Genomic DNA, 26,731 nt, shown 5'->3' on the forward strand with positions numbered 1-26,731 from the left:
TCATGTGACGTCATACACAGTAGAGTTGCTATTATATCAGAAATTAACATAATTAAAATTTTTTTTTTTAATATCAAGTGGTTAACGTAAGATTTTTATATATTTAGCATATTGACATTTGTAAATTAAACATCGCGAAAGTTTTTAAATGTTTAAACTGTAAAATTCAAAAATTTATTCAAAAATTTTATATTCCCTTAACATGATATTCGAATATTCTAACAAATATATTAAGAAAAACGTCTCGAATGAATAAAGACCCACGTTTTAATTAAGACTTAAATCTTATAAATTTATGTACAAAAAATGAAGAAAATTAAAGTAATTAATTTAAAAAAATTCAAAGAAAGCGTTGGATAAAAAAAATTCTAGTAACCATTGTAACAGTCCCCAATGGAATACAAATGGTGTCGTTTTAAGACACAGCCTTTCATATGCATGTGTCTAAACGTTATGGGTTTAATTTGTGTTTTTATTAAGTTGTCTAATTTTTGTTAAGTTAAAAACTTTTTATTTTATTTTTCGTTTATTATTATTATATTAAAATATTATTTAAAAGTATATTTAAATCTACTTTTTTGTAAATACTATGGAACTGACAACACTACCGATTTTACCACCAAATTTGAAACAAGGTGTAGGAATTGAACATTTCTTAACGAACTTATCTGCCAAACTAATTAGGAGCTCATCTTCCGTCCAATTGCAAGATGTTAAAATTAATAAGCTGTTCTCATCCATAAGGCTATGAACTGTATTAATATATGTGTCACGTTTTTCTCTTGGATTGTCTGGACATAAACTGATGGCGTCATAGGTGCCCTTGTCATGGACGATTCCGAAAGTTCCGAATTGTTGTTGGCAGAGTTCCGTATTCAATAAATCCGCAACTTGATAACGAATGTTTAACTCTTGATCTTTGGCTATTTGCTTAGCTAATTCAATGGCACCTTCCGAGTAGTCCACACCAAGTAAATTTGAAAATCCCTCTCGAGCTAGTTCTATTAAAAACATACCATTGCCACAGCCCATATCAACAACATTTACATCATTACTGAATGTATCCTGCTTCAATATCCAATTTATGATACGAATTTGAGAGTCTTCATCAAACCAAATCGTCCCCACGTCTCCATGATTTTTATAATTAGCAATATCTTGGTCATAGCTGCTATCCCAATAGTTCTTGGTACCAAGTTCGGATCCTTCTAGCTCTTCCACAGACATTTTGAAATTACTTATAAAATGCAATGTTTATGCACGTGAACTTTATTTATTTACAAATATATACACTTGTAAAGGTGTATGGTAGCCGATTGACAATAATTTTATTATTCACAATAGCACTTTTCAGATTTCCATGGTTGCAAATCATTTTACAATAAGAAAATTGAGGAATCATTTATTTGTTCAGATTAGTGTTTTAACAGATAATCTGTAAAATATATAATGATATATATAAAAATATTACTTTTACAGATAAATAGAATACACAATGTTTTAGGAGTCCAAGTTGTTGCTGTTGAGTTGACGGTCCTATTCGTTTAAAAATTGGGTTCGTTCCCAATACAAAGATTGGACTGTCTGGAATGCAGCCAACACAAAATGAACCTTAAATTTTATACATGCCTTCTTATGTCTTGTACTGTAAAAATTGAATGCATCCAAGTGCATACAATGAAGTTGCGTAAATTTCAAACAAAATATGTATATTGCCACGTTCACGCTTACGCATGTATTGTAGTTTCAGCTTCAGTATTAAGTTAATTTTTATTTTAAATTCATCTACCGCGAATTTGCTAATATACTTTGCACTTTCCGAACAGTTTCCAAAAAATGCCAAAATATTTTCTCTGTGCTGTTTTGGTTATATTTGTGGGCATTTAGAAAAATAGTAACAATTAGTGGAAATCCAAGAAATATTTCCTCTTATTTGTCAATAAAGGGTACATAATAAAAAAAGAAGTTGTTAAAACTAAGTGCGAACCATTAAGCCGAAGGGAATATAAAGGAAATGCCTCAACGCCGGATTGGTAATCGTCGAGAAAATGGCAGAGGAGGAGGTGGTGGTGGTGGAAGTGGCGGTATGCGCGATGGTGGGCGTGGCAGAGGTGGAGGTGGTAGAGGACGCGATGATGGTGTACGTTCTGGACGTGTAGAGAAGCGCTATGATGATCGTGGTCGTCGGGGGGGTGGAGGTAGTGGCGGCGGTAACAACAACGATTTTGCCGGTAAATTTATTGTACAACTAATTTATATATGTATTTACAGGGTGTATCACAACAAGCACTATAGCGAGTGAAAAAAATAATATTTTTTAAAGTGATAAAATTGGTTATTTATGATTAAAAAAATATACTCTAAAAAATAGATACTATTTTTATTTTACATTTGTTTTATATTTCTTCTATACATAATCTATTTTAAAGCATAGCATATTGCAACTTGTTTCTTAGAAATCGATATTCTTTTACTCAAATTCCTACTAAAAACTAATTAGTACAAAAAGCTTTATTATATACTATAAATTCGACTTATAGTCGATGTCGAGAGTAAGACTTGCATTTTTTATATTAAGTCCGGTGCATAATGTTTATATGTTACTTACTGCACAAGAAAACTTATAGTAGATTAATAATTTGTTTTCTGTTTTTTCTTGTAACAACCAGGTATTGCTTTTAAAATCAAACAATAAATTTAAAATTTAAAATTTCCGTAAAAATATATAAAAATGCATCGTTTATTCAAATTTTTGTAGGTTACAAAAATATTGTTTTTATAAAACACTCTTCTAATAATTTTTATTTTATAGGACTACGCACCATAAATTGGTCAGACGTACGCCTGCCGCCTTTCCAGAAAAACTTCTACCAAGAACATCCAAAAACGCGAAATCGTCAACCTCAAGAGGTAGAGAGATATCGCGCAGCACACCAAATAACGGTTCGTGGTCCAGCACCCAATCCAATACAATACTTCGACGAAGCCTGCTTCCCCGATTATTGCCTCAACGAGATCAGACGTCAGCGTTATACAGAGCCAACACCTATACAAGCACAATCATGGCCAATCGCAATGAGCGGATGCAATCTCGTCGGCATCGCTAAGACCGGCTCTGGCAAAACGCTTGCTTTTATTCTTCCCGCTATCGTACATATAAATAACCAACCACCATTGCAACGCGGTGACGGGCCTATTGCACTTGTTTTGGCGCCAACGCGTGAATTGGCGCAACAGATACAAACGGTAGCAAATGATTTTGGTTCGAGCGTTTACGTGCGTAACACATGCATATTTGGTGGTGCACCAAAGGGTAAACAAGCGAATGATTTGGAACGTGGTGTGGAAATAGTAATTGCCACACCGGGACGGCTGCTAGATTTTTTAGCAACTGGCATTACTAATTTGCGGCGCTGCACATACTTAGTTTTGGATGAAGCTGATCGTATGCTAGACATGGGTTTTGAGCCGCAAATACGGAAAATTCTCGGACAAATACGACCAGACAGACAAATTCTAATGTGGAGCGCCACTTGGCCAAAAGAAGTGCGACAACTGGCCGAGGACTTCCTCGGTTCATACATACAGGTATGCATTTTTCCACTCAACACTTTGATGTGGAAAATCCGTTTAATTATTATCTATCATATATTTTGTTTTTATTTTAATTTCACTTTCCAGGTCAATATTGGTTCGTTAGAGTTATCCGCTAATCACAACATACGCCAATATGTCGATGTTTGCAATGAGCATGATAAGGGCACAAAACTAAAAGATTTACTTTCTCACATCTACGACCAGTCACATGCGCCGGGTAAAATTATCATATTCGTCGCAACCAAGAAGAAAGTGGACGAGCTGTCACGCTTTATCAATGGCTTTGGTGTACGTGTCGGTTCCATACATGGCGATAAATCACAAGTTGATCGCGATAATGTGCTGGCCGAATTTCGTAGTGGACGCTCGAATATTTTAGTTGCCACCGATGTAGCAGCGCGTGGCTTAGATGTGGATGGCATCAAATATGTCATCAATTTCGACTTTCCACAATCGTCTGAAGACTATATACATCGAATCGGACGTACCGGGCGCAAACATTCCACAGGTACATCGTATGCATTTTTCACACGCAAGAACGCCAAATGTGCGCGTGCTCTAATCGATATACTGCGCGAAGCTAACCAAAATGTAAATCCAGAGTTGGAGTATATAGCACGAAGTTCGGGCAGCGTTGGTGGGCGCAGTCGTGGCGGTCGTGGTGGAAATGGCAATGGTGGTGGTGGTGGTGGCAATATGTCGTCGAGCAGGCGAGGTGGCGGTGTTGGTGGTGGCAATAATAGCGCATTCAGCTCAGGTGGTGGCATGAGGGGACATCTTAGTTCTGGTGGTAATGGCTACGGAAATGGCTATCGAGGTGCTGCTATGGTTGGCAGTCATAGCGGTAAAGGTGGTTATGGTGGCAATAGTGGTGCTGGTGCAGGTGCAGGTGGTGGTTACTCGAATGGCAATTTATCTGGCGGCGGTTCGAGATCGCGTAGCTACAATTCCCGCCATTAAAACAACCATACTGTGTAAAGACAATTGTGTAAAAATGGAGAGAACTTGTCAACTGCAAGAGTTGGGTTTGTTTAACTTACATACAGAGCATATACAGAGTATAAAGTGAATTCTCATTGATATCGTTTTCGATATTATTCTCATTAATATCGATTTCGAAGTTCGCAACGTTTCTTAAAGCAAAGAAGAAGTATGAAATTGACAAAGAGCGCGCATGTTGAAAGTCCGCATCATTTGTGCTTGATGTGCGGTGCAATAATCGACGGCAGCATGTTCATCCACACCAACAAGTCATAAGTTTACAACAGCTCAATTGTAAGCTGAAATTATTTTCGAATTTAAACACTTTTTGGATGTAGCAAACGAATTTACTAATTTTTGGCTTATTTTCGGCATATCTATTTTACTAATGCAGCAAACCCTTGGCATTTACGTTGATGAAAGCAGAGTAAGGAGAGTTAACGCTTTGTATACAGCAACAAAAAGAAAGAAGTGCACATATATAAATATGTAAATTTTCGTTTTAAATACTTATACATCTAAACATTTATAATTGAAATGAATGCATGGAAATAAAGCTACAACAGCAAATACTAAAGTAAAAACAAATAATGGAAATAATAAAGTTTTATTATTTTTATTTCAAAGAAGTTTGTTTTATTCTAATTTGTTGTGCAATACATGTACAATGTCGTATGTATGTATGTATGTATGTATGTAAATATATTAAGGTATTTTAATTGTAAAAATATGCATGCACCTACGCTGCACGTTCTGCTCTACAAATTTAGAACTTAATACTTGTATGTGTATATGTATATATGTATTTTTAAGTATACACTAGTTCGTGTTTTGTTTTAAATTTAAAAATAAATGTTAAAATTATTATATTTTAATTTAAAAATCGCGTGCCTTTCTCCATCTAGCACATTTTTGATACTTGCTTTCACGTTTATATCTCTTCTCATTGACCCTGCTGTTGTGTTCGGCGTTGTCCTGGAATGAGAAGGAAAAACATATATTGTAATTGCGGTAAAACATACAATAATACTACGTATATATAATATGTATGTAGATGGTAGGGTTAGTCTTGTGTCGGAAGGTCCCCATCAACTCGAGCTTTACTGTACAACTGCAGTATCTTTTAAGTGGAGATGGCTGCCAACAAGGTAGTAGTAGATGTACTTCGCGAAATGCAGCTTTCTTCCGATAGCGAGTCCGAGTTGCATTACGTATACACGCCTTGAGCTCGCACCAAAGACTAACCAGGAGTGTTTGACCTCCTTATCAGTAGCATCAAGCTATTTCCTATTCGACTTGTTTGGGTACCGGATCACAGTGGAATCGCTGGAAACTACAAAGTCGATGGGTTGCTAGGGAGGGAAATTTCATCAGATTGGCAACCAGTCGGTACTCTGTTGTTCTCTTGCTCTCTAGCGTTGAACTACGCGTGAGCTTGGCCAGCGCTGGTCAACAAGCAAACTTGAGCGGTTGCGTGACTCTTCTGGGGCATAGAGGTGCGCATAAGGTCCTCTGAACTAGATGCTCTTAGCAAGGTACATCTCGCCGCCATGTTAGGTGTTATGACTGAACACTGTCCAATAGGCTCAGGTTACATATGCTGTCGGTCGCAAATAGCGAGGACCAGTCCTATGACCTAACCTTACCTAAGTGACATTAAGCTAGCAGTAAATATATGGGTTTGAAGTGCAAACTCCTTCAGGAAGAAGAAACTTTCTGTTCTAAGAGTAGCAATACTGGTCCTAAGATCCCACAACATGATCCAAAACTAGTGAATGTTGTTTAAACGAACTCTCAATTGCCTCGAGTTAAGAAACTGTAAGCGAGTCAGTGTTTTTCCTTACTCTATTTCGGTTTACTTACGAATTTATTTAGTTGTACGCATTTTTACTGAGTCTTTGGTCGATTGACTTTTAGTCATTTAGCCATTTAATCCCGGTAGCCGATTTGTAAAGAGTTTGGTAAAATTTTTTGGCATTACAAAAGAGTTTCTTAGAGACAATACTTGGCCCTATATAAGGTAGGACCGTTCCGGATACGTAGAGCTGTATTGATGGAACGGCGGACATGTCTTAAAATCACAGTAAAGACCAGTAATCGACCGTTAAACCCAACATAACCTAACTTTACTTTAAGTATAAGTAGAGCGTGACCTCGTTGGTTAATCTTTCAAGCAGGAAAGTTATTTTTTAAATTTTGATAAGAAGGTGCAATTTAGCACATTAGCCTGGTATTTTCCGACTCCGTTCAGTATTATCACTCTTAAAAGATGAATTAGTGGACATTCATTACTGTTGTGGTGGAAGCAAAAAATAATCACCGAATAATTGTAAACATAGCGGCAGCGGATTTTACAGCATGCAAAACCGTTTCCGTTTTGGTTAGGTAAACCCATTTTATTCATATTTATTCTGCTTATTCATTCTTATTAGAAATCTAAATTTTTTCCATACATTTACCTTTATCCTTATGTTTGCGCTCCTTGTTGGACTTATTAGCCATCTTTGCGCCACCGTTATTACATCTCTTGGTGATTTTGCGCATTGGCTCACAGCTTGAATCGGCGTTGGCATCAGTGGTGTCAGTTGCAACGGTCGGATTGGTTATTGTGGCCGATTTCAATTTATCCTGTCTCGTCATTTGACCGTTAGTACATTCTGACCAGGCGCCCTTTTCATAGCGACATGCTGTTGAATAAAGAAATTGTAACGAACCGTTAAAAGAGCAGAATAGATTCAAGATATGAAAAATTGAGTAAATAAAAGAGTTTTCTTTTTAAAGAATATTTCTAATCTTTTAGAAGTTGTCAAACTCATAGATTGTATACTAAAAGTTCAGAAATAAAGCTTAGAAGCTTAAAAGCTTAAAGGGAGTACAATCTATGAACTAACTGCAAGACTTATAGAAAAAAAGAAGAGTGTCTTGAAAGTAGTTGTTGCTAGACTTTAGTTAACTAACTGGCCAACGTGGAAAATGAGAAAAAAAAAAGTTCTGCGCCTTATGTCCATTGCTCTCGATTTGTAAGCTTTTAACTTTGTTTCTTGTTAGCTCATAGATTCAGACTTAGAAAAAGAGCTTCCTAAAGTAAATTCGGTGTACTGTGAATTTTAAAGTGCTCAAAGCTGGAAAACTTCAGCGTGAAATAGCTCAAAATTTTCGCAAACAAAATTGGTTGGAAATAAAAGGCATTGATTGTAGATTAGCTCGGTGGAATATATTTAAAGAGCTAGCATACAATCCGTGTTAAATTATTTTTGAAGCTAGCAGAGAAAGTACATATCTTTCCGAACAAGAGTGCAAATTTGCGAAGACAATTGACCAAATTTTAACGTATCGAAATCCTAACTTTTAAAACTTAGCTTAAGTCTTGACATAAGTTTCAATTTTGAATCAATAGCTATTGAGGCACATTTGGGTTAAAACGCCCATGAGGATTGAAACTATTAACTCTTTATTTATAAAGTTTAAGAATAAAAAACCTGAAAGATCATAAAGTTACAGGCGGCAAATCCGTAGCACCTTTTGCTAGAATGGATTGCACTTAATAAAAAATTAGTAAAGTTCGCAAGATCTACAAATTCGAGTAGAGAGCATATTGTCCCTCAAACATCAAGCACGATCATAGATTAGAATAGAGAGAGGAGAGCAAAAGAGAACACAGGTTTTAGTGTATACCTTCATTTAATTTCATTTGCGAATTTTTATTTGTATTATCTCAATTAGTGGGTATGACACCTATATAAATGGGATTTAAGGACAAAGTGTCAAACGTCTTAGCTATTCTTAAGGTTATCGTTTTCCCAGTGGTAGACTAAGTAATTTCATTTTGAGCATTATTTGCTCTCTGTTTATATGCTATATGATCAAATTTGACCCGGACTTGTGCATTTAAATTTTTTTTTTTTTTTAAACTGCGCGTGCAGACCGAAATCGTGCAAATCAAATGGAAAAAAATCGTAGGTGTTAATGGCAGCTGTTTGTTTACGATGTGAACAATTTCTTGGGCAATTTTACCATGAAAGAATGGAAGAAAGAGTTTGCTTGAAATTTTGTGTTTTCAATGAAATCAAGGTTGCGGAATCGTTGAAAATGAGGCAGAAGTGTTTCGAGGAGTTTACTTTACCGCGAACACAATATTATATCAGTGGCACAAAGCATTCAGTGAAACCCGTGAAGTCATCGAAAACTTGCCTTAAGCAAATCGTCCATCCACCTCTGTTAATGACCAGAACATCGAAAATATTAAAGAAACGGCTTGAAAATCTTGTCATCAGAGACATAGCAGCGGATCTCAATATCTGTTATGGATCGACTTAACTCATTTTGGTTAATGTTTTGGGTATGAAGTTTGTAAAGTTTACTTTGAAGGCGATAATAAAGCTTTATATTAAAATATGTGTAAATACTCGTATAACTTTTTTGTCCAGTCCGGGTCAAATTTGATCAGATGGTATGTATATGTGTAACTACACAGTTATAACAACAAAATAATGCTTGAAAAATTGCTTTCTTCATGCCCCCCTACATTCGCTTTAAAGTAAACTTTGCATTCGCAGAATGGCCACAATGCACAGAATCTAACGGAAATGCGCCATATTTCCATACATTTGAAAGAAAAATAAACTGTGCGCTGCCGCATAATTCCACAAAACGAGAATATGAAGAGCAAAAATTTGGTTTTCTTAAGCTTCCGCTGCGTCAAGCGTCTACTGCAATTACATAAAATGCGAGAATGCCTTTGTGCAAAACAGAAAAAATTCTAAAAAAAAACGTAAATGAAATACAGTTTTACAATTTTAATTGGGGGTAGCCACAAAAAGTGAAAGTCGCATATACACATACATACATACATATGGTACACATACAGCAAACTTTTGTCACCGCTAATATGCAGCGCAGCATACTTTTATACAAATTTATATACACACACATATTCGTGCTGTAAGTGTATAAGTGTGTCAACGTGCGCGGTAAAGTGAGCAAAAGCTGTAAAGTGGCAAGTGCAGTGAGGCATTGAGCTACTGTGGTTCCACATACAACTATTGAGGCTATGCGCTGCTATGGCTGCTCCTAACCGTCCGCATAGTCAATTTAATTAGAGCAAACGCGCGTGCAGTCACATATATTCACATAAACAAATGCAAATGCAACGAAATATTAAATATGGGGAGAGATTGCTGCAATAAATACATTACACTGCAACAGCAACAAGTTGAATTGGTTACACAAATAACCAGTTTGGTACTACACAAATTTTGAAATGGCCACGAATTTTTAAAAGGCCTTGGTTATGCCTCTTTTAGTTCACATAGTCCTGGAAATCCATAAAAAATGTTTATCGGAGCAAAAACAATTTTTTTATGACTCTTTCACATCTGTGTGTCATATAAACATAACCTTAAATTTTCTTTGCAGAATTGCTGTTCTAGTGCACACAGGACCCATAAAGTCTATAGGCGTATTCACCTATGTCTATGTGGAGTACAATTTGTGTCAAAAGAAATAAATTGACATTTTATACTTGAAAATTGAATGCTTAAAGGGTTTAGTATACATATGCTAGTGCCCTAAAAAATGGTCTAACTTTGACAATTTATGCTGGGAGTAAGTAAGTAAAAAAGAAGTTTGTTTTATAGCTATATGCTGTAGTGGTCCGATATCGGCGGTTCCGACAAACGAATAGCTTCTTGGGGTGAAAAGGACATGCGAAAAATTTCAAATCGATATCTCAAATACTGAAAAACTGAGGAGATAGTTTCCAACGTCGGCTGATATGAAAAGTGTTGAAGCTGATTGACCCGAACGCTTTGTTCCTACAAGTACAGTAGATTTGACAGACAAAATTTATTTCCACTATTCTACCAATTGAATTACCTTTTTGGGACTCTAAAATGTACTTTAAGGTAGATTTTTTTTTTTTTGTGATGTTTTAAAAATCAAATATTATACACTAAAATGGTTTAAAAGTTAACTAGTTCGGCACTACTGCATTCTCCAGCAGCATATACTCATATACATTTACAAATGCACCCGTATGAATACGCATAAGTCAAATGCAACCCTGCGTGCATGTAGTTATAAGCTGCGCACAGTACAAAGCATAATTAAAATTCAAGAGAGTGAAAACGCACAAAACCGACGCTGGAAATCCTGCAAAAACGACTTTAAACTGTTTGGGAGCCAACATTCAGCAATCAGCGGTCTCTGACAGTCGGCTTAAAAATGTCAACTGCAATCACATTACATTCATGCGCACACACTAACATATATACACGCATACAGCTACATACATATATACAGTACAGCGATTGTGCTGCTCTTTTACATTCATGCGTGCCACTCAAGCGCATTTTAATATTTTAATTAGAATTTTCAAACAAAAAACAGCAATTAATACTTGCGCGCCCCATGGCGTATGAGTGATCTTTTTTCCAATGCGCTTACCCCAAACACATTACGAAGCAATAAAGGGCATGTGAAAGAGCCATTTGTAATAGAAGAAATTGAAATTATGCACAAAAAAAATTATTAATTATTTTTTCAAATTCATAGTTGCATTAAAATCGCAAACGCCAACTTTCATAGCAATGGTGTATTTTACTGCGCTGTTTATTACTCATACGCCCCCAACACCCTGCTTTCAGTGGCTCAACGGTGCAACTCTAATGCGATTACTACTTTCAAAAGTTAATAATATTTAAAAAATTTGTATGTATAAAAGCTTTTGGTGTATACGGAACGGTCACTCTTGTTGATGAGTTATTTTTTATTTTTTTAATAAGTAAGGTGTACATATACTGAGGAAGATGTTTCGAAAACTTTTAATGAATATTATGAAAAAGTGAAAATTTTTCCTCTTTTGGAAATTAACACATATACAAGATGTAATGCTTCTGAAGTGTACTATGAAAACCTGAAAAAGTGGATAAATCATTAAACAAGAATTGGAAATAATCTAAAAGTCATTGTAGGTACAGTTATTTATGTTTATGTGTTAATTGACATTAGAACATTTTTATACTCTCACAACATTTTTTTACAAACCAGCTAAACATGCTGGATATATTTCACTTCAGCACTGCATCATACGGTTTAAAAAAGTGTGAACTTGAATACTAGTCGTGCCTTTCTATGTATAAGGTTATGTTGAAAACCAAGAAAAATTCTTAAACTCGCTAAAAAACGACAAAATGATTTTATTTAACAGTGCAAATGATTATGGTGTGTAGATGATATGAACAAAATATGGACCGGATACTTTTGGTTGAAATTCCATTTCTCAGCAACTACAATAACGTCTACTTAAAACCAGGATTTTTTATTAAAAAAATTGGCGATTAAAAATTAAATTTTAATTTTTTAATAGCGATGTTAGGACTAAAAATTAAATTTGGATGTTTGGGATTAAAAATGAAAACCGAAAATATTACTTTTTGATTTAAATGATCGCAAAGAATGTTAGTTCTAAAGCAAATTCTTTTTTTAATTTTTAATTATATGCTATTATATTAAGATCAAAAATTTTTCCTTTTTATTTTTCAATCCGGTAATCCGGATAATAAAAATTTATTTTTAATATTTAATCGAATTTTTGGGATAACATTTTTTTTGCCATTTTTTAATCCGGTTTTGGGATGAAATTTCGTTTAAATTTTTTTCATCCCGTATTTGGGTTACAAAAAAAAAATTTAATTCAAATTCTAATTTAATTATTTTTTTAATACATTAGTTACAACATATGATAATTTTAGGTTCCATCTGATCCTTTCACTTTACAATATATAAATCGAGATCTAATAAAACTTTGCACAGATAGTGTTTTTAAGTTATGCCATCAGATAACTAAATACTGTTTGAATCGGACCATAATTTCCCAAGCTCCCGGTACCGAATATGTGAACATCAGTGTCTATGTCTGTTTTTATACTGTATGTATATTATTGAAAATCGGAGAAAATATTTTTCTAATGTGATAATAATGTGTTAGGAAGGGGTAAAATCAGGTCAATACTTCCCCTAGCCTCCACCTACGTAATGAAAGTATTTTCAAACTTTCGGTAGACCTTATACCATATAATGGGTGTTTTTTTAAAAGTGTTATTTTCAATAAGGCTATAATTTTGCTGATTTGATCTCTTTGGCAGTTGTTACTAGATTTATAATCGGTTTAATTTGCCATTTCATAATGAACATATATGTTCTAGATGATCCCAATTTACGCAAGAAAATTTTTTGTTCAACGATGAAGCTCCATTTTGGTTGAATGAGTACGTTAATAAACAAAATTGTCGCATTTGAAGTGATGATAATCCACAAGCTATTATTAAGACGCCGTAACATCGTTAAAAAGTCGCTGTTTGGTGTGCTCTATGGGCAGAAGGAAACATTGGTCCATATTTCTTCAAAAATGAGACCGGCCATAATGTTACAGTCAATGGAGAATTGGCTATAGAGCCATGATTAATGCCTTCTTCGTTCCTGAATTGGAGGATGTTGATGTGGACGACCTTTGTTTCCAACAAGACGGCCTTACATGCCATGCAGCCAACGAAATCATCAATTTATTGAAGGAAACTTTTAGTGAGCGCATTATCCCGCAACGTTCGACTGTGGCGTAATATCCAAGTATATATTATTGGAACTCATACAGCATCTTTTTCTGCTAATGATATGCCGTAATACCAAAAATCATAAAATTGGGCTAATACTGCCCCTATATATACATAAATACAGCAATATTTCCTCGCTTTTGCGCCTCGCAATATGTGAGAGTATACATTTGTCAGATGCACCCGAAATTCATCCTTCCTTACTTGATTTGAAAGTTCCAGTTATTTGGAAAAATCGTGTATCATAAAACATTTAGTAAGTTTCAGAAATTACTCCCAGCAAACCCGGTAAAAAAATATTGGAGAGTCAAATGACTGTTTTATCAATACCACTTTGTACACTCACTTTGAAAATAGTAGACTTTCAACTTAACAAAAATCAACTTTCCATACATAAAGGAATGCAGTACGTGCTTGCTGCAATTGAAAGTGTTGCAAAAATACTGGCAAAGGATCTTCTTGTTATGCATTGCGACACGTAGAAAAAAAATCAGTGTCGTAAAAGCTGTGCCTGAAGACGTGCCGCCATTAATAAAATGCAACAAAAGTGGCACGCAACACAAACACATCGAAACACATGTGTGCATGTAATATTCACATAAACGGTATATACATAATATATATATATATATGTACATATGTATGGCGCCAGAACTTTGCCGCAGGCTAGTTGAAGCGATAGTGAAGTGTGAAATTCCTTTCTGACACTGTTATTTCTTCTCGTCTAAGCATGTAGGCATTTTTTAAGAGTGTAACCTTTGGCAGCAGCAATGGCTGTGTTTTGTGTGCGTCTTTTATGCCTTGGCTAAGCGTATCCTGTTTTGCATTTTTTCATATAGTTCACTTCCGAGAAAGTGTTTGTTCTTTACTTCATTTTATTTTTTCTTTCTTTTGACATTTCAACAACTACTAAAAAGGTTTCCTGTTGAAATATTATGGTTTATTAGATTTTGGGAATAAAACTATGTCGTCACAATAATAATAGCAAGTTAAATTTTTTCCTTGCAACAGTCTTAAGTTCAAGGAGAGATAGGAAATATAAATTCCATCGAATTGCCCTTGATATTTCCTTAATTCTTACTCAGCCAAAGCAAAATCTTAATAATTCTTGCTTCCTTACTCGGTGAAGGAATGTACGGTCAATTCGGCGAGATGGTATTATGTACCGATTTTTTTCAGTGCTCTTACTTAAACGGTTTCATTGTTTCCTTGTAGACACTACGTACTTAACTTGCTGAACACAGTTTTTGTCAGAGCAAAAAAAAAAAAGAAAACAACAAAATAGATCATCTTAGCTATATTCTCGTAGGTGGTAAGAAAAACGCATTTGCCCTGTAGCGGTTTATGTGGTAGAGGTTAGATCTGCGATAACTGTCAGCGTGAAAATTTTAGGTTAACTGGCCCTACACGTAAAGCGCCACATACAAAGACTAACAAAAGGCTGATAAAATGTGGCACATGCAACACTTCTCATGCACTCTGTGTTGTTGTTGCATTTAGTGTGCTATTTCACACTTAAAACTATTGAAGTGAAATTTTTCCTTTAAGCAAATTTTTTTTGCAAGTCATTCTCATAGAAACGTGATAGTGTTCGAGTGAGATGGTAATGCATAGAGTGCGAGTGAGTGACTGCAGGTGAAAGGCGTGAGTTGTATATATATATTTTATATATAGATACGTATATGTATGTGTATATAGAATGACATTTACTACTACATATGCAATAAATTGCTTTCGCAAGTTTTTCCGACGCTCACGCTTTCTTTCTTCTTTCAGTTACACTTGAATGAAGATTGTATTTACTTTCACACACAACTACAAATTACATACATACTTGCATGTGCACTTGCTGCTGATATATTTGCAGGCTTTTATATGCGTGTGTGTTAGTGCACACGAAGGTCAAGCGTCTGTTTCACCAGGTGCTAACCCATTTGTTGCTGGCAGCACTTGAAATACATTGCAAAGTGCTATGTGTGTGTACGTTTATATGTGTGTGTGTGAATGCATTGAGCGCAAAATTCCTAAAAAATAAACGAAATTTTGTGATAAAAGAAAATGTGCTGCTGCATTTGCTCGCCTCTTGCCAGCGCCGCCTCCATTCGAAGTCACATCAACTTGGCCACGTTTTTCTTGCTCTTCAGCGAGCAGCGAAAAGGTTATAGAGGATTCACTAACATTTAAAGCAATCACAAATGGTGTGGTGTGGTTCATTGCATGAACAGAAAATAAGCAAAAATGCATGGCGCTGTTTTTGTTTCCGAAAATTTTCAAGAATGAAACGTGAGCAATTTGGAAAACCAGTAGTTTGAGTTTTAATTAAGCGGAAATATGGCATTTTGAAATAAATCGTAATGCCGTTAAATGAAGCGAATTAATTATCTGCCGAATAAGTTTGTGAATACGTGAATTTTGGATTTACGAATCTTTTGAGGAATGGGCTAGGATCCAATGGAATCAAAAATCGCCAACATATAGAGAAATACTCTTGTATGGAGAGACTTATACAAGTATAGCAAGATGTGTACCGAAATTTACGATTAAAAACCTGATTGTTCTTTTTTTATAGTCCAAAACCCCACACTGCAAAGGTAACCCGGCAAACGAAAACATCTTGTATTTTTTATAAGAGGAAATATATGTTTTTATCAGTCATCTGGTACTAAACTTCTAAATGTAAAAGGTTACCGAGCTTTATAAACTTAACTTGGGAGATAGAAGCAAATACTACAAGTAAGTGATCAAAATTTAACCGGCCTTTTACAACCATTTTTTTATGTTCGTATGAATTTGGTTGCTGTTTTTTTAAGGCGAAACATGGAAAACATGGAAAAAATTTTAAGAACGAGTTTAAAATTTTGTGTTTCCAATCTCGCGTTTGTCATTGAAAATGTTGCATAATTGTTTTGGGGAGTCTACTTTATCACGAACATAAGTATTTGAGTGGCACAAGCATGCAGTAAAGGTCGTAAAGTAATCGAAAACTCAAGGTAGGGCTCATCGTCTGTTTTGATTACCGTGGTATGATTCACCATGAATTTCCACAGGATCAAACGATCAATAAGGAGTACTACTTGACCGTTTTAAGGAGCATAAGCGGAATTGTGGGCAAAAAATTCATGGAAACACGAAACGAGTGTGCTCAGCGACCGAATTCGCCAGATTTGGCTCTCTGTGACTGTTTTTTGTTTTCGACACTGAAAATTGGATTAAGCGTTGTATTAGCTCAAAGGAGTCTATTGTGAAGATTATCTTAAATATTTGTATTAAACTACGTGAAAATATTGGTATTTTTGGTCGTCAATTTGGTTACTTTATATAAAATTTAGCTCTCTGTTGTGTTAAGTCAACAGAAAAACTGCCGAACACATTTCACACTGTCCGAAAATTGAAATACCATCCATGGAACGCGATTGTATGAACCAAAAAGGGTGGCTCATTATTTCTGTTAGTAAATATGGTATGTGAAAAAGGTTTTGACGCTAACTGGTTTTAACAAAATGGAGCGCCATGTTATACCTTGAATGAAACTAGTCGGTTTCTGAAGAAAAAATTTCTGGACGCTTAATATTGCAAAGAGATGACATTTACTGACCAGATGTCCAGAAATGTCAATCTATCTTAGCCAAAACTTCTTGAAGATATGTCAAATGCAGTTGATATTTTAAGATTTTAAAAATGTCTGTTAGTTACTGTAATTGTTGTTCCCTCGCACCTTCTCTAAATAACCTTCTCTAATAAAACGATTCCATTGAAATTGATGCAACGGGGCATATGAGCGATTTGTCCTTGCTTCTGGCAAAAACCCGTGATACATAAATTTGGTAGTTTAAAAGTATAAGTGAACACATTTTTCTAATCATTCGTTATTACATTTCGAGAGCCGATCGCTTGTAGAAAAAAAAACAGTTATTTGGAGATCATTAAAGTCTGTGATTAGTCAGGCCAACTAGAGTAAGACAGCCTTATTATTAGAGATAATTTTATTATTGAAAGACGTGGCGTATGAGCAATTTTATGTGCTTTAGATGGTATAATGGGAAAAGGAATATTCAATTGAAATGGTCTTTCGATACTCTTCAAATACTTATACATTGAATAATTTGGTTAATTTACGTATATAAATAAGATATCTAAATTCTCTGTTTTTCTTTCTAAAATATAATACATATTTACATAATATTTATACCTGTGTAACATATATACAATATGTTGATACATAATGTTAGATATTTATTATATACATTTACATATGTAAAAATGTAAAAATCATCATACCGAGCACTTTTATGTGATTACTTTACTTAAACTTTTGGCAGCCACATAAATGAATCTAAGGCGATGTACCCTATATGTGTTAGTATGTATGTACATATATTAGAGCGGGTTGATTTACAAGCAGTCAAAAAAGTGAAAAAATCGGGTATGCGAGAAATATTCTATGGTTCATTCTGAACAACTTTCCTAAGGAGACCGGTTTCTAGCCGTGATTTTTATACAGTGAACAGGGTATATTAAGTTTGCCACGAAGTTTGTAACACCAAGAAGGAAACGTCTGAGACCCTATAAAATATATTGTATGGAAAGCTCTTTCATTTGACGAGGTATCTTCACGAAATTTGGCATATATTATTATTTAAGGCAGTAGTGTAATCTCCGAAGAAATTGTACAAATGGGGTCACTATAACATATAGCTGCCATATTAACTGAACGATCGGAGTGAAGTGCCTGCACGGAAAACTTTTTTATTTGACGAGGCATTTTCACAAAATTAGATCGGAATCAAGTTATTGTAAGGAACCTTTGTATCTGTGAAGGGTATTATAGCTTCGGTGCAACCGAAGTTAACGTTTTTTCTTGTTTAGTTGAACTTTAATTTTTCAGGATTTTAAACATTTCTTCGTCGTTCTTAAGATATCCGAATGAAATTTAATACATAAGTAAATTTTGAGGTTCTATTGATTATATGATGGAATCGGATAGATCGGACAACTATATCACATACCTTCCATACAATCGATTATTCAGTTATTTTATTTTTCGGTATAATGCCTTCAACTAAAAAGCTAAGAGCTCTTAATTTTTCAGAACTGTTCTCTAATACATACTTAACAATGAGAGTGAAAATAAAGAAAATCGGACAATTATAACATATATCGTACGAAATTATAATCCCAAAAAATTAAACTTCAGCTAAAAAATCGCTGGCTCGAAACCGGTGTTAGACTTATATTCTCTAGGCAAAGTTGTTCAGAATGATCCGTAGAACCTTTCTCGCACACGCGATTTTTTAGAAAAAAAAATCGACCCGCTCTAATGTAGGTATATGTGTGAGTGGCTTTAAATTTTTCTGTTGTACTAAGCTTTGAAAGAGACGCCTTTGATATACAAAAGAAGCATGCGAGTTTAGAGGGGGAAATGGATGCGTCAAAGAAACAACAAAAACAAGCAGATAACATTACATAATTAAATATGAAATGCCAAACTGAGTTGACTTTATTTACATATTATATATTTCTTCTATATGCAAGTGCTATTAATAATGGACATACGTATATATCTCAAATATATATTATAGTACTTTTTTGCTTTTAAGCCACAAACATATACGATATGTTGTAAAGATTTGAAAATTCTTTATTTTTTTCTTTCACAAACAAAATTAGTGACTTGCTAGATAGAGAAAAATTAATCTCTTGACACAATATACTCATATTTTTTTAAAAAAAAATTGTTAAATGTACATAAATGAATCATCTAGTGAAAAAGGAAGGAAAAACTTTGAAAGCATTCCTAGCTTACCGATGTAATACTATAATACTTGATATGCAGTAATATACGTACATACCTATTAACACACGATTGTATGTCTATAAAAACATTCTGCCTTAATGACTTGTGCTTTTGACATCTACGAAGTCTTTGTAATAATTTGTGTTTCTGTACAAATTTTTTGACCTTGCACTGAATGACAGACACGTGGATGATTACACAAATAAATGTATAAGGAAGTACCGTAACATATGCATGTGAAAAAGAACATCGAGAGAAGTGTACACAAAATATTCATGTAGATAAGTATATAGTCCGCTGCACAAAAAAAAAAATATAATATAATATAATTTATGTTCCTACTTGATTGCTTTGGGAGTTGGGAAAGAGCAAGAGAATATTATATACATATTTGTATGTATTGATGTTCATATTTTTATTCCAATTTGACCAAAGTACCCAGAAAGTTCCGATAATACAATTTTTTTACTGATAAAAAATCGAAGTTTGGTTGGCCAAAACCACCAAAATTTTGGGTCAATTTCTACTTTTTTTAAACGCCGCCATTTTATAATTTTTTTTATTTGTTTTCCGACTGTAGGTCAATGAACCGCCAATATTTTCTTTTAGAGAATTTTTGTTTTTAGACTTCATTCACGGAGAAGGCCAAAATCACCGCTGCAGTAGAGGACCTATATAAGTAGTATTTAATTTTTTTAAAGATATAATATTTACTGTGTTTTTCTAAAATAGGTATGAATATACCCCTAAAATGGATTGGCTAGTCCTGAAATTAGCCTACATAAATTGCAATGAAAACGGTAGTCAGCTCAATGTGAGGCTTGGAGAAATTCCCACAAAAACAAATAATTATTTTCTCCAAAAAATCAATTAACATTGCTATGTAATTCTGTAATATCTTCGAAAATATAGTTTTGGATAAAGTGTAAATGTAGTTATTTTTAAATGATTGATCTGTGAGAGACTTCTTAAGAGGTAAGCCAATCATGATTCGCCTAACGCATGTACGTTTTCAATAGCAATGAAGAAAACCAAATCACTGTGACTATGAAATTTTATTGATATTTCCATTTTTTGTAAGTTACACACTATACCTTTACTTTAACCACGAAGGCTTAATTAGAAAAGCACTGAAGTCAACTAGGAAAAACCGCTTTGGTGAAAACAGTTTGAAAATCATTTGAAGATCTCGCTTCGGTAGTATGTTATCTCCAACAAATAACTTCCCAGGCATTTGCATCTAACAACTATTCCAGCTCTTATTTTCTTATTTACTCTATTTAGGTGAGGGTTTCATGAGAAAAGCTGAAACAATTTTTGATTGGGTTGAAGTACTTTTCGTGTGACTTTGAAATTATTTACGAAGTATTTCTCAAATTGAATTATGAATCGAGGTTTTTTTATGAAAGCTTAACCAAATGCTTACATTGAGGTAACCCCGAGTTTAAAAACATTTAAGTTAATTTTGCATTATTATGCTTCATAACTTGCCCCGCTCCAATACAAACTGCGCAGTTAATCAGCTATTTAAGGCTTAATTAACTTAGTTCTTCCCTTTTACTACAAAAACAAGTATGAAAAAGTACGTACAGCATATTTCCTTGCCTTTTGCCTTTAAATTTCTCATTTTCTCCGGAATGTAACCTTGTGTGGCAAATTTTTCATTTCCTTTTCCACTCAATTTTCTTTTCACTATTAAATTTTTTATTCCTATTCGGTTACATTGCAGACACAGGGTGTATACATTAGAGCGGGTCCATTGCTTTTCTAAAAAATCGTGTATATGAGATATGCTCTACGGATCATTCTGAACAACCTAAGGAAATATGGATCTAAAACCGGTTTCGAGCCAGGGAATTTTTAGTTGAAGTTTATTTCGGGATCATAAAAATTTCTTTTCGTCAGTTTTTGAGATATCCGAAGGAAATTAAATAGATAGGTGCATTTTAAGATTCCAATAGAATGATTTGTCGGAATCCGCCAGATTGGACAACTAAATCACATTCCTCCCATACCACCGATTATTCAGTTATTTTATTTTCCGGTACAATGCCTTCAATTAAAAAGCGAAGAGCTCCTAATTTTGCAGAACTGTTCTCTAACATACAATGATAGTGAAAACAAAGAAAATCGGTCAGTTTTTCATCAGGAAATACTTGTTTATTTTCTGTGAAATCGGGATATCTCCGAAAATATAAGATTTGTAAAGTGGATGAATTTTATATATCAACATACCGAAAAAGTAAATTTTAATTTTGATATCTCCTTTATTAAAACTACATTATGGAGAACGAGTTTAAAGTTTTTGAAGTTTATTTTTTTGTAACACCCTGTCTAACACTTTGTGCTGCCTGCAACAGTTAATTATGTACATATTTATTTATCCTTTTTAAATAATTTTGTTTCCTTAACTGTAGTTATTTACTCGCAGACATGTTTGTACTTACGCTTCTTGCATTTCTTTTGCATGGTTCTGGTGGCCAAGCAACTAGCCTCGCCTTTTTTGAGCGTCAAAGTGCGTGTGCGCACATTAGTTTTGGGATCGCAGTCGGTCCAAGCGCCTTTCGAGTAACGACAACTAGATTCTATAGTATTAAAATAAAGTAAAAATGGAAAATAAATTAAGATGAATATAAATTAAGTAAAAAGAAATAGAAATAAAAAATTAAATAAAAATAAAAAATAAAAGAAAGCCGAAAGCAAAATGAAATAAAATTGAACACATGGGAATAAGATACTAATTACTTTGGTAAATAAGTGAAAAATTGGCCAATAGCACATATGTATACAATACGAGTGTATTCATATTTCTATTTAATGAAAATTTCTTCCTTCCACAAGCACACCCTTAACGGACAAGAGATCGTTATATGGGGAGTGGGCGGGCTTGTCACCTGATTTCATTCATTTTCACACCGTCAGTAGAGGTGCAAAAACATTTGCTCTCATTGAATTTGGTTATTATAGCTTTAGCGGTTTAGGAGATATGCACATTAAGTTTATTATTGGTGGGATCACACCCACTTTAAAAAATTTTTTTTTAACTGCAGATGCCTCTCCCTAATGGGATCCTTTGTATCAAATAAGAGTCTTGCATCTTATTGCGGAGCTTAGTTATGGCAATTTATTTGTTTTTGATTAATGGCGTTTTGTGGGCGTGGCTGTGGTCCGATTACGCCCATCTGCATTACCAAGCATGTGTACCAAGTTTCATGAAGATATCTCAATTTTTACTCAAGTTACAGCTTGCACGGACGGACAGACGGACGGACGGACAGACAGTCACCCGGATGTGACTGTGATTTGACAAAATTGCGGTTCATGTTTACCGCAAATTCAATTTTTGAGAAGATCTAAAAATTGGTAGACTATTGTATCGAGAACTATATACAAAACCTGTAGAAGAAATTGTATATAGATCATTTGCCTCCGAGTAATGACTCAAGTAAATTAGAAAAATGTAGATTTGAGAAAAACGTGTTTAAAAACTAACTGATGGAATTTAGAGTAGTATATTATTATAATATTTTTAAAGGTTTAACCTATGGAAATATGAAAGAAATCAATTTTGTTTTTAATTTCATAATAGGTGTGCCCCTTCTTAGAGGAGCTCGAAATGAATTAAAATGGTAAAATGCATCATGACCCTCATGCAGTCTTTAGTTTAACAGCAGGAGATAGAATTCTCAGAAAAATAAACGAAGAATAATACTTCTAATACAATTAATATATACTCGTATAGTCATCCTGAATCGATCTCTGGTATTGCAGTACTAGTATATTGTAATGAAATTTTCTCATGATTGCTTAGTGAGGGAGATACTGGAATATTCACTTATTTGAATGGCTCTAAAAGTTATTTTAAATAATTTCGTTTAACCTTTTTATCTAACTAACTTCTTTATCTATTCTAATTACAGAGTTGCGAAGTTTTTAATTGAAAAATGTCCCGTTGTTGGGATTAAAAATTAAATTTTCAGTTTTTAATTCCGATGTTGGGGTTAAAAATTAAAACAAAAAATTTTCAAAATTTTCAAATAAAAATGAAAATTTAATTTTCAATCCAAAACGTTTGGGATTAAAAATTGAAAATTTCATTCATGCAATTTAAAATTTTACTTTTTAATATGAATGAAGTACTCAAACGCGAAAAAATGTTAATTTTTTGTAATTCTTAATTATATTCTTGTGACTACAATTTTTTGTGTTAATTTTTTAATCCGTATTGTCCGATATGTGGAATTAAAATTTTGTTTTTTATTTATCCCGTATGCAGGATTACAAAAAAAAGTATTAATTCAAATGTTAATTCAATTATTTTTTTAATGCATTATTTGCAACCCTGTCTAGTTAGTATAATTATTACCCCTATTCCCTAAAATTTATTTTATAAAGTCTTTTATAATTGAAAATAATCCGATTATAATAAAAAGCAATAATTTATTGTACACATACATTTTTTTTTCAGTGTAAACTTGTTGTACTAAACTTGTCTCCATACAGTTTTCCCGAAAATGTGTTTGTACTTCTGCTAACTTTCACATTTATTCTCCTTGCAATAGACATTTTCTACAAGCTCGACAAAGAATTCTTATTAAGGCAATATGGCTTCAGGCAATTCGCTTAAAATTTAATTTAACATTTGAAATACTTTTCAAAGTTTTCAAGTTAAAGCAGCATTATATGGACTGCACATTTATTTGGCTAACCTTTGTAAGAGAACAAATGGTCGACATCTGTATTTCTTTATATTCGTGACCTTCGAACTTCTACGCTTCACTCACCAAGTATGCTTACATACAAACTTACTCAGCTACGCAATATTTGTACAAATACGAGTAATAGTACGAGTAATAAATGTATATATTTGTGTGGGTACGTATGTATGTTTGTTGGGTATTAAGCTAAGTTGTAGCATCGACTTTTTTGTGCCGAACTTCCATTCAATGTCGGCAAATGAGTTGCAAATTGGCTTTAACTGCGCACAAAAACCCACAAAATTCATCAACTCTTGTCATTGCAATGCCGACCGCAGCAGCGTACATACAGATGCATATGTTTGCTATATGTGCCTACTAAAGTGTGCGTATTTTTCTCTTTTATCAGCATATTGTAACCGTAAAAAATGACAAGTAAATACATTAGGTGGGTTCGATTTTCGTCAAAATATTTTTTATTAGCAAATTAAAGTTCAAAAGAAACTTCGAACTGTTTTTAGCTATGCTCTGTGGCCCTAGTCATTAAGACAACACATTTTTTTACCCATTGTCCTTAAACGAAAAACATCCATTTAATTCCGAGATAGTTTCCTGCTCACTCTCGTTCTTTGTCTCTTACCAACTCTCTGATCCCCATTTGCTTTCACACAAGCAATTAAACGATTCGATCATTGATCATTAGCTGCACGCACAGTTTCTCTAAATTTCTGTGTGGTTATCTCGTCCAGCTCTGACCACAAACCGTAGACTAATGGACTCAAATCTGGACGTCCAGACGGTCAATCATCTGCAGCTATGAAACCAATAATATTGCTGGAAGATCCAGTGCTCTCCATTGAAGAGAGTATTGTTTAACAGCGTTATCACTTCTTCTAAATCATCCTGCTGATACACATAAAAACCAGTTTTGACCGCCTTTTTAACAGAATAGAAGAGGTGTAACGTTATACAGGAGGCTCTTCAGCAAATTATTACAGCAGTTGCATCGTGACCACGTGGAAGCCTTAGAATAACATTTCTATGTCTCTGAAAGTTGCCCCGATATTTTGGTTATCTTTTTAAAAAGTTCTTTAACAGTGAACATTTTTTCAAATGCAAAAAAGATACTTTAATGGGTGTTGACCGTGTGCCACCGTGTGCCACCGAGGAAGCTGATTGAAGAAGATGACCAGTTGACCGATGGTAGGTTTTCATGCGGAGATTATTTCGAATAAGTCTTGACATTAACCTGGAAGACTTAATTTTATGTTTTCTAAGTGGATATCTGAGATTGCGTTCGAGAAAAATTTTTATGACTGAATTGGTTCGAACCTCATGAGAACGACCACTTAATTTTGAAACTTTCTTGGCCTATTCTCCAAAACTAACTTGACGTGCATTCTCTAGTTTGGGGTATTTTAAGATGTAATATAAACCCATCGATCCAAATTGGGCTAGAACGATGAAAATCAGTCCTTGTTCAGTTAAAACTCGGGTCCATTACCATAGAAGTCAGTGTCCTTCACCCTATGAGCTTTTTTACTTTTAGTCCTTCTGCTTTTAGTTATAGTCATATTTCAATATCTTCAAAACTAAAATACCAAAGAATGTTTTTTCGAAAGATAATAATCATTCCCTATTAAATTTGAAGTTTCTGTATTATTTTCTTTAAAATAGTTGGGAACTTCGAAATGGATCATGAAATTACCATACTTTTGCACCATTTATATTTTTTTTCACACTTTATGAAGTGATTTTAGATGGATTTATTCTATACCATAGGTATATTACTATGTTTTGAACTAGGGATATCCTATATCGTTATCACTTCTTCTAAATAATCCTGCTGATACATCTCTTTGATTGTAATAATAAAGGTTTACATTTAAAAAAAGTCTAAAAAACTGCGTATTAGTGTTTTGTGCAGACCTAATTTATTTACATGTACCATATGTACATATGTATTGAACCATTAATGAGTACATAATATGAAAAACATAAATGTGTAGTTTGTCTGTTAAAGCTGCCTAAAATGTTTTCTAGCTTATTTATTCGCTAACAAAACATATACTCACATATGTACGTATACTACAATATATACTTACAGTTATATACGTACAGATGTGTGTCTGTAAGCGCAAGGACACAATATTCCCGTATTCGCAAAAACCTTGTCGCATACACACGTAAAGCAATTATCCATACGTTTTCCGTTTTCATATCTTTTTTTACTTTATTCTCGAATGGAACTCCCGCAGGAAGCTGGACAATATAATTTTCGTTTCGTGTGTTTTGCACAGTGATTCATGCGAGTTGCTAAGCACACACACACACAACCATAAAATTACTTAACGGTTGTCTCTACTTGTGTGGAGAGAAATGGTAAGAAATGTGTGGAATGCTTCGGATTTGTATATGAGTTCAGTAAAGAGCTCAAGTTATATGCATTTAACTACATATATATGTACATATATATATGTATGATTATTGACAATATAGAATTTATATATGGGTATTGACAATACAAGTATATAATATGCGTACAAACATTTTTTTTTATAAATTATCGTCTGTTATCATTATTCATCGCCTTTTATTATACATACTCATGTCACTCTAGAGAAAATTGACAGTGCAAACCCTAGCTAAGCCTTAGCTTCATCTGGTACTGACATGACTCTTATTGTTTTTTGTTTTTGGTTTTTTTTCAAATTTCCTTCATCTAGTTTGGTGAAGTAAATGCGGGTTAGTACGACTACTGCAGTTAATTACATTTTTTTCATAATTTTCTACAGCCATCCTGTCATAAAAAGACTGTAAGTTTTTCATTTGCCTTGGGTCCACACTACTAAATGTTTTTTGTGTCAGTGTTTTTTTAGATGTTTTTAATAAATTCACCAATTTACTTGTAATTGTAATATGATTTTGTCTTAGCTATCAATTTTTTGAACAACCTACAGTAGAAGAAATTTAAAGCGTATTTCATAAAACCAAATTCAGTGAGCCGTTTTCACTCGAAAAAAACCATTACGCAAGCATAATTCAATAGTACA

The 26,731-nt window shown here is 33.9% G+C and overlaps 3 protein-coding genes across 5 annotated transcripts in view; 1 reads left to right on the forward strand and 2 right to left on the reverse strand.

Annotated features, from left to right (window-relative positions):
- Positions 1-249: 249 nt before the first annotated feature.
- On the reverse strand, positions 250-1,330 carry LOC106617344 (EEF1A lysine methyltransferase 2). The gene has a single exon (XM_014234457.3). It carries the CDS (start codon positions 1,225-1,227, stop codon positions 571-573), a length of 657 nt encoding a protein of 218 aa, XP_014089932.2. The 5' UTR covers positions 1,228-1,330; the 3' UTR covers positions 250-570.
- Positions 1,331-1,821: 491 nt separating this feature from the next.
- LOC106617345 (ATP-dependent RNA helicase p62) lies at positions 1,822-5,207 on the forward strand. Of its 2 annotated transcripts, XR_011397079.1 has the most exons (4): positions 1,822-2,231; positions 2,813-3,588; positions 3,682-4,872; positions 4,973-5,207. XR_011397079.1 is itself a non-coding variant. In XM_014234458.3 (3 exons), the coding sequence occupies exons 1-3, from the start codon at positions 2,015-2,017 to the stop codon at positions 4,555-4,557; spliced, it is 1,869 nt and encodes a 622-aa protein (XP_014089933.2). In that variant the 5' UTR covers positions 1,822-2,014; the 3' UTR covers positions 4,558-5,207. The 2 variants fall into 2 exon arrangements, 1 of the variants encoding a protein (XP_014089933.2); XM_014234458.3 differs by having other exon boundaries at positions 3,682-5,207.
- The window catches only part of miple2 (midkine and pleiotrophin 2), a 231,366-nt gene continuing 209,813 nt past the window's right edge, over positions 5,179-26,731 (reverse strand). For both annotated transcript variants that reach the window (XM_014234445.3, XM_070111854.1), the window contains exons 4-6: positions 21,429-21,566; positions 7,038-7,265; positions 5,179-5,553 (exon numbers count right to left, since the gene is read on the reverse strand). In XM_014234445.3, coding sequence (XP_014089920.2) covers positions 5,522-5,553; positions 7,038-7,265; positions 21,429-21,566 — 398 coding nt within the window. In that variant the 3' untranslated portion in view covers positions 5,179-5,521. The remainder of the gene's footprint in view (positions 5,554-7,037; positions 7,266-21,428; positions 21,567-26,731) is intronic.

Source organism: Bactrocera oleae, chromosome 6 (genome assembly GCF_042242935.1).
Source record: "Bactrocera oleae isolate idBacOlea1 chromosome 6, idBacOlea1, whole genome shotgun sequence".
NCBI lineage: Eukaryota > Metazoa > Arthropoda > Insecta > Diptera > Tephritidae > Bactrocera > Bactrocera oleae.

Coding starts and splice junctions, on each gene's coding strand:
- LOC106617344 (XM_014234457.3), bottom strand. CDS start 1,227: ATGTCTGTGGAAGAGCTAGAAGGATCCGAACTTGGTACCAAGAACTAT.
- LOC106617345 (XM_014234458.3), top strand. CDS start 2,015: ATGCCTCAACGCCGGATTGGTAATCGTCGAGAAAATGGCAGAGGAGGA. Junction 2,232..2,812: donor TAACAACAACGATTTTGCCG/GTAAATTTATTG, acceptor TTTATTTTATAG/GACTACGCACCATAAATTGG. Junction 3,589..3,681: donor TCCTCGGTTCATACATACAG/GTATGCATTTTT, acceptor TTCACTTTCCAG/GTCAATATTGGTTCGTTAGA.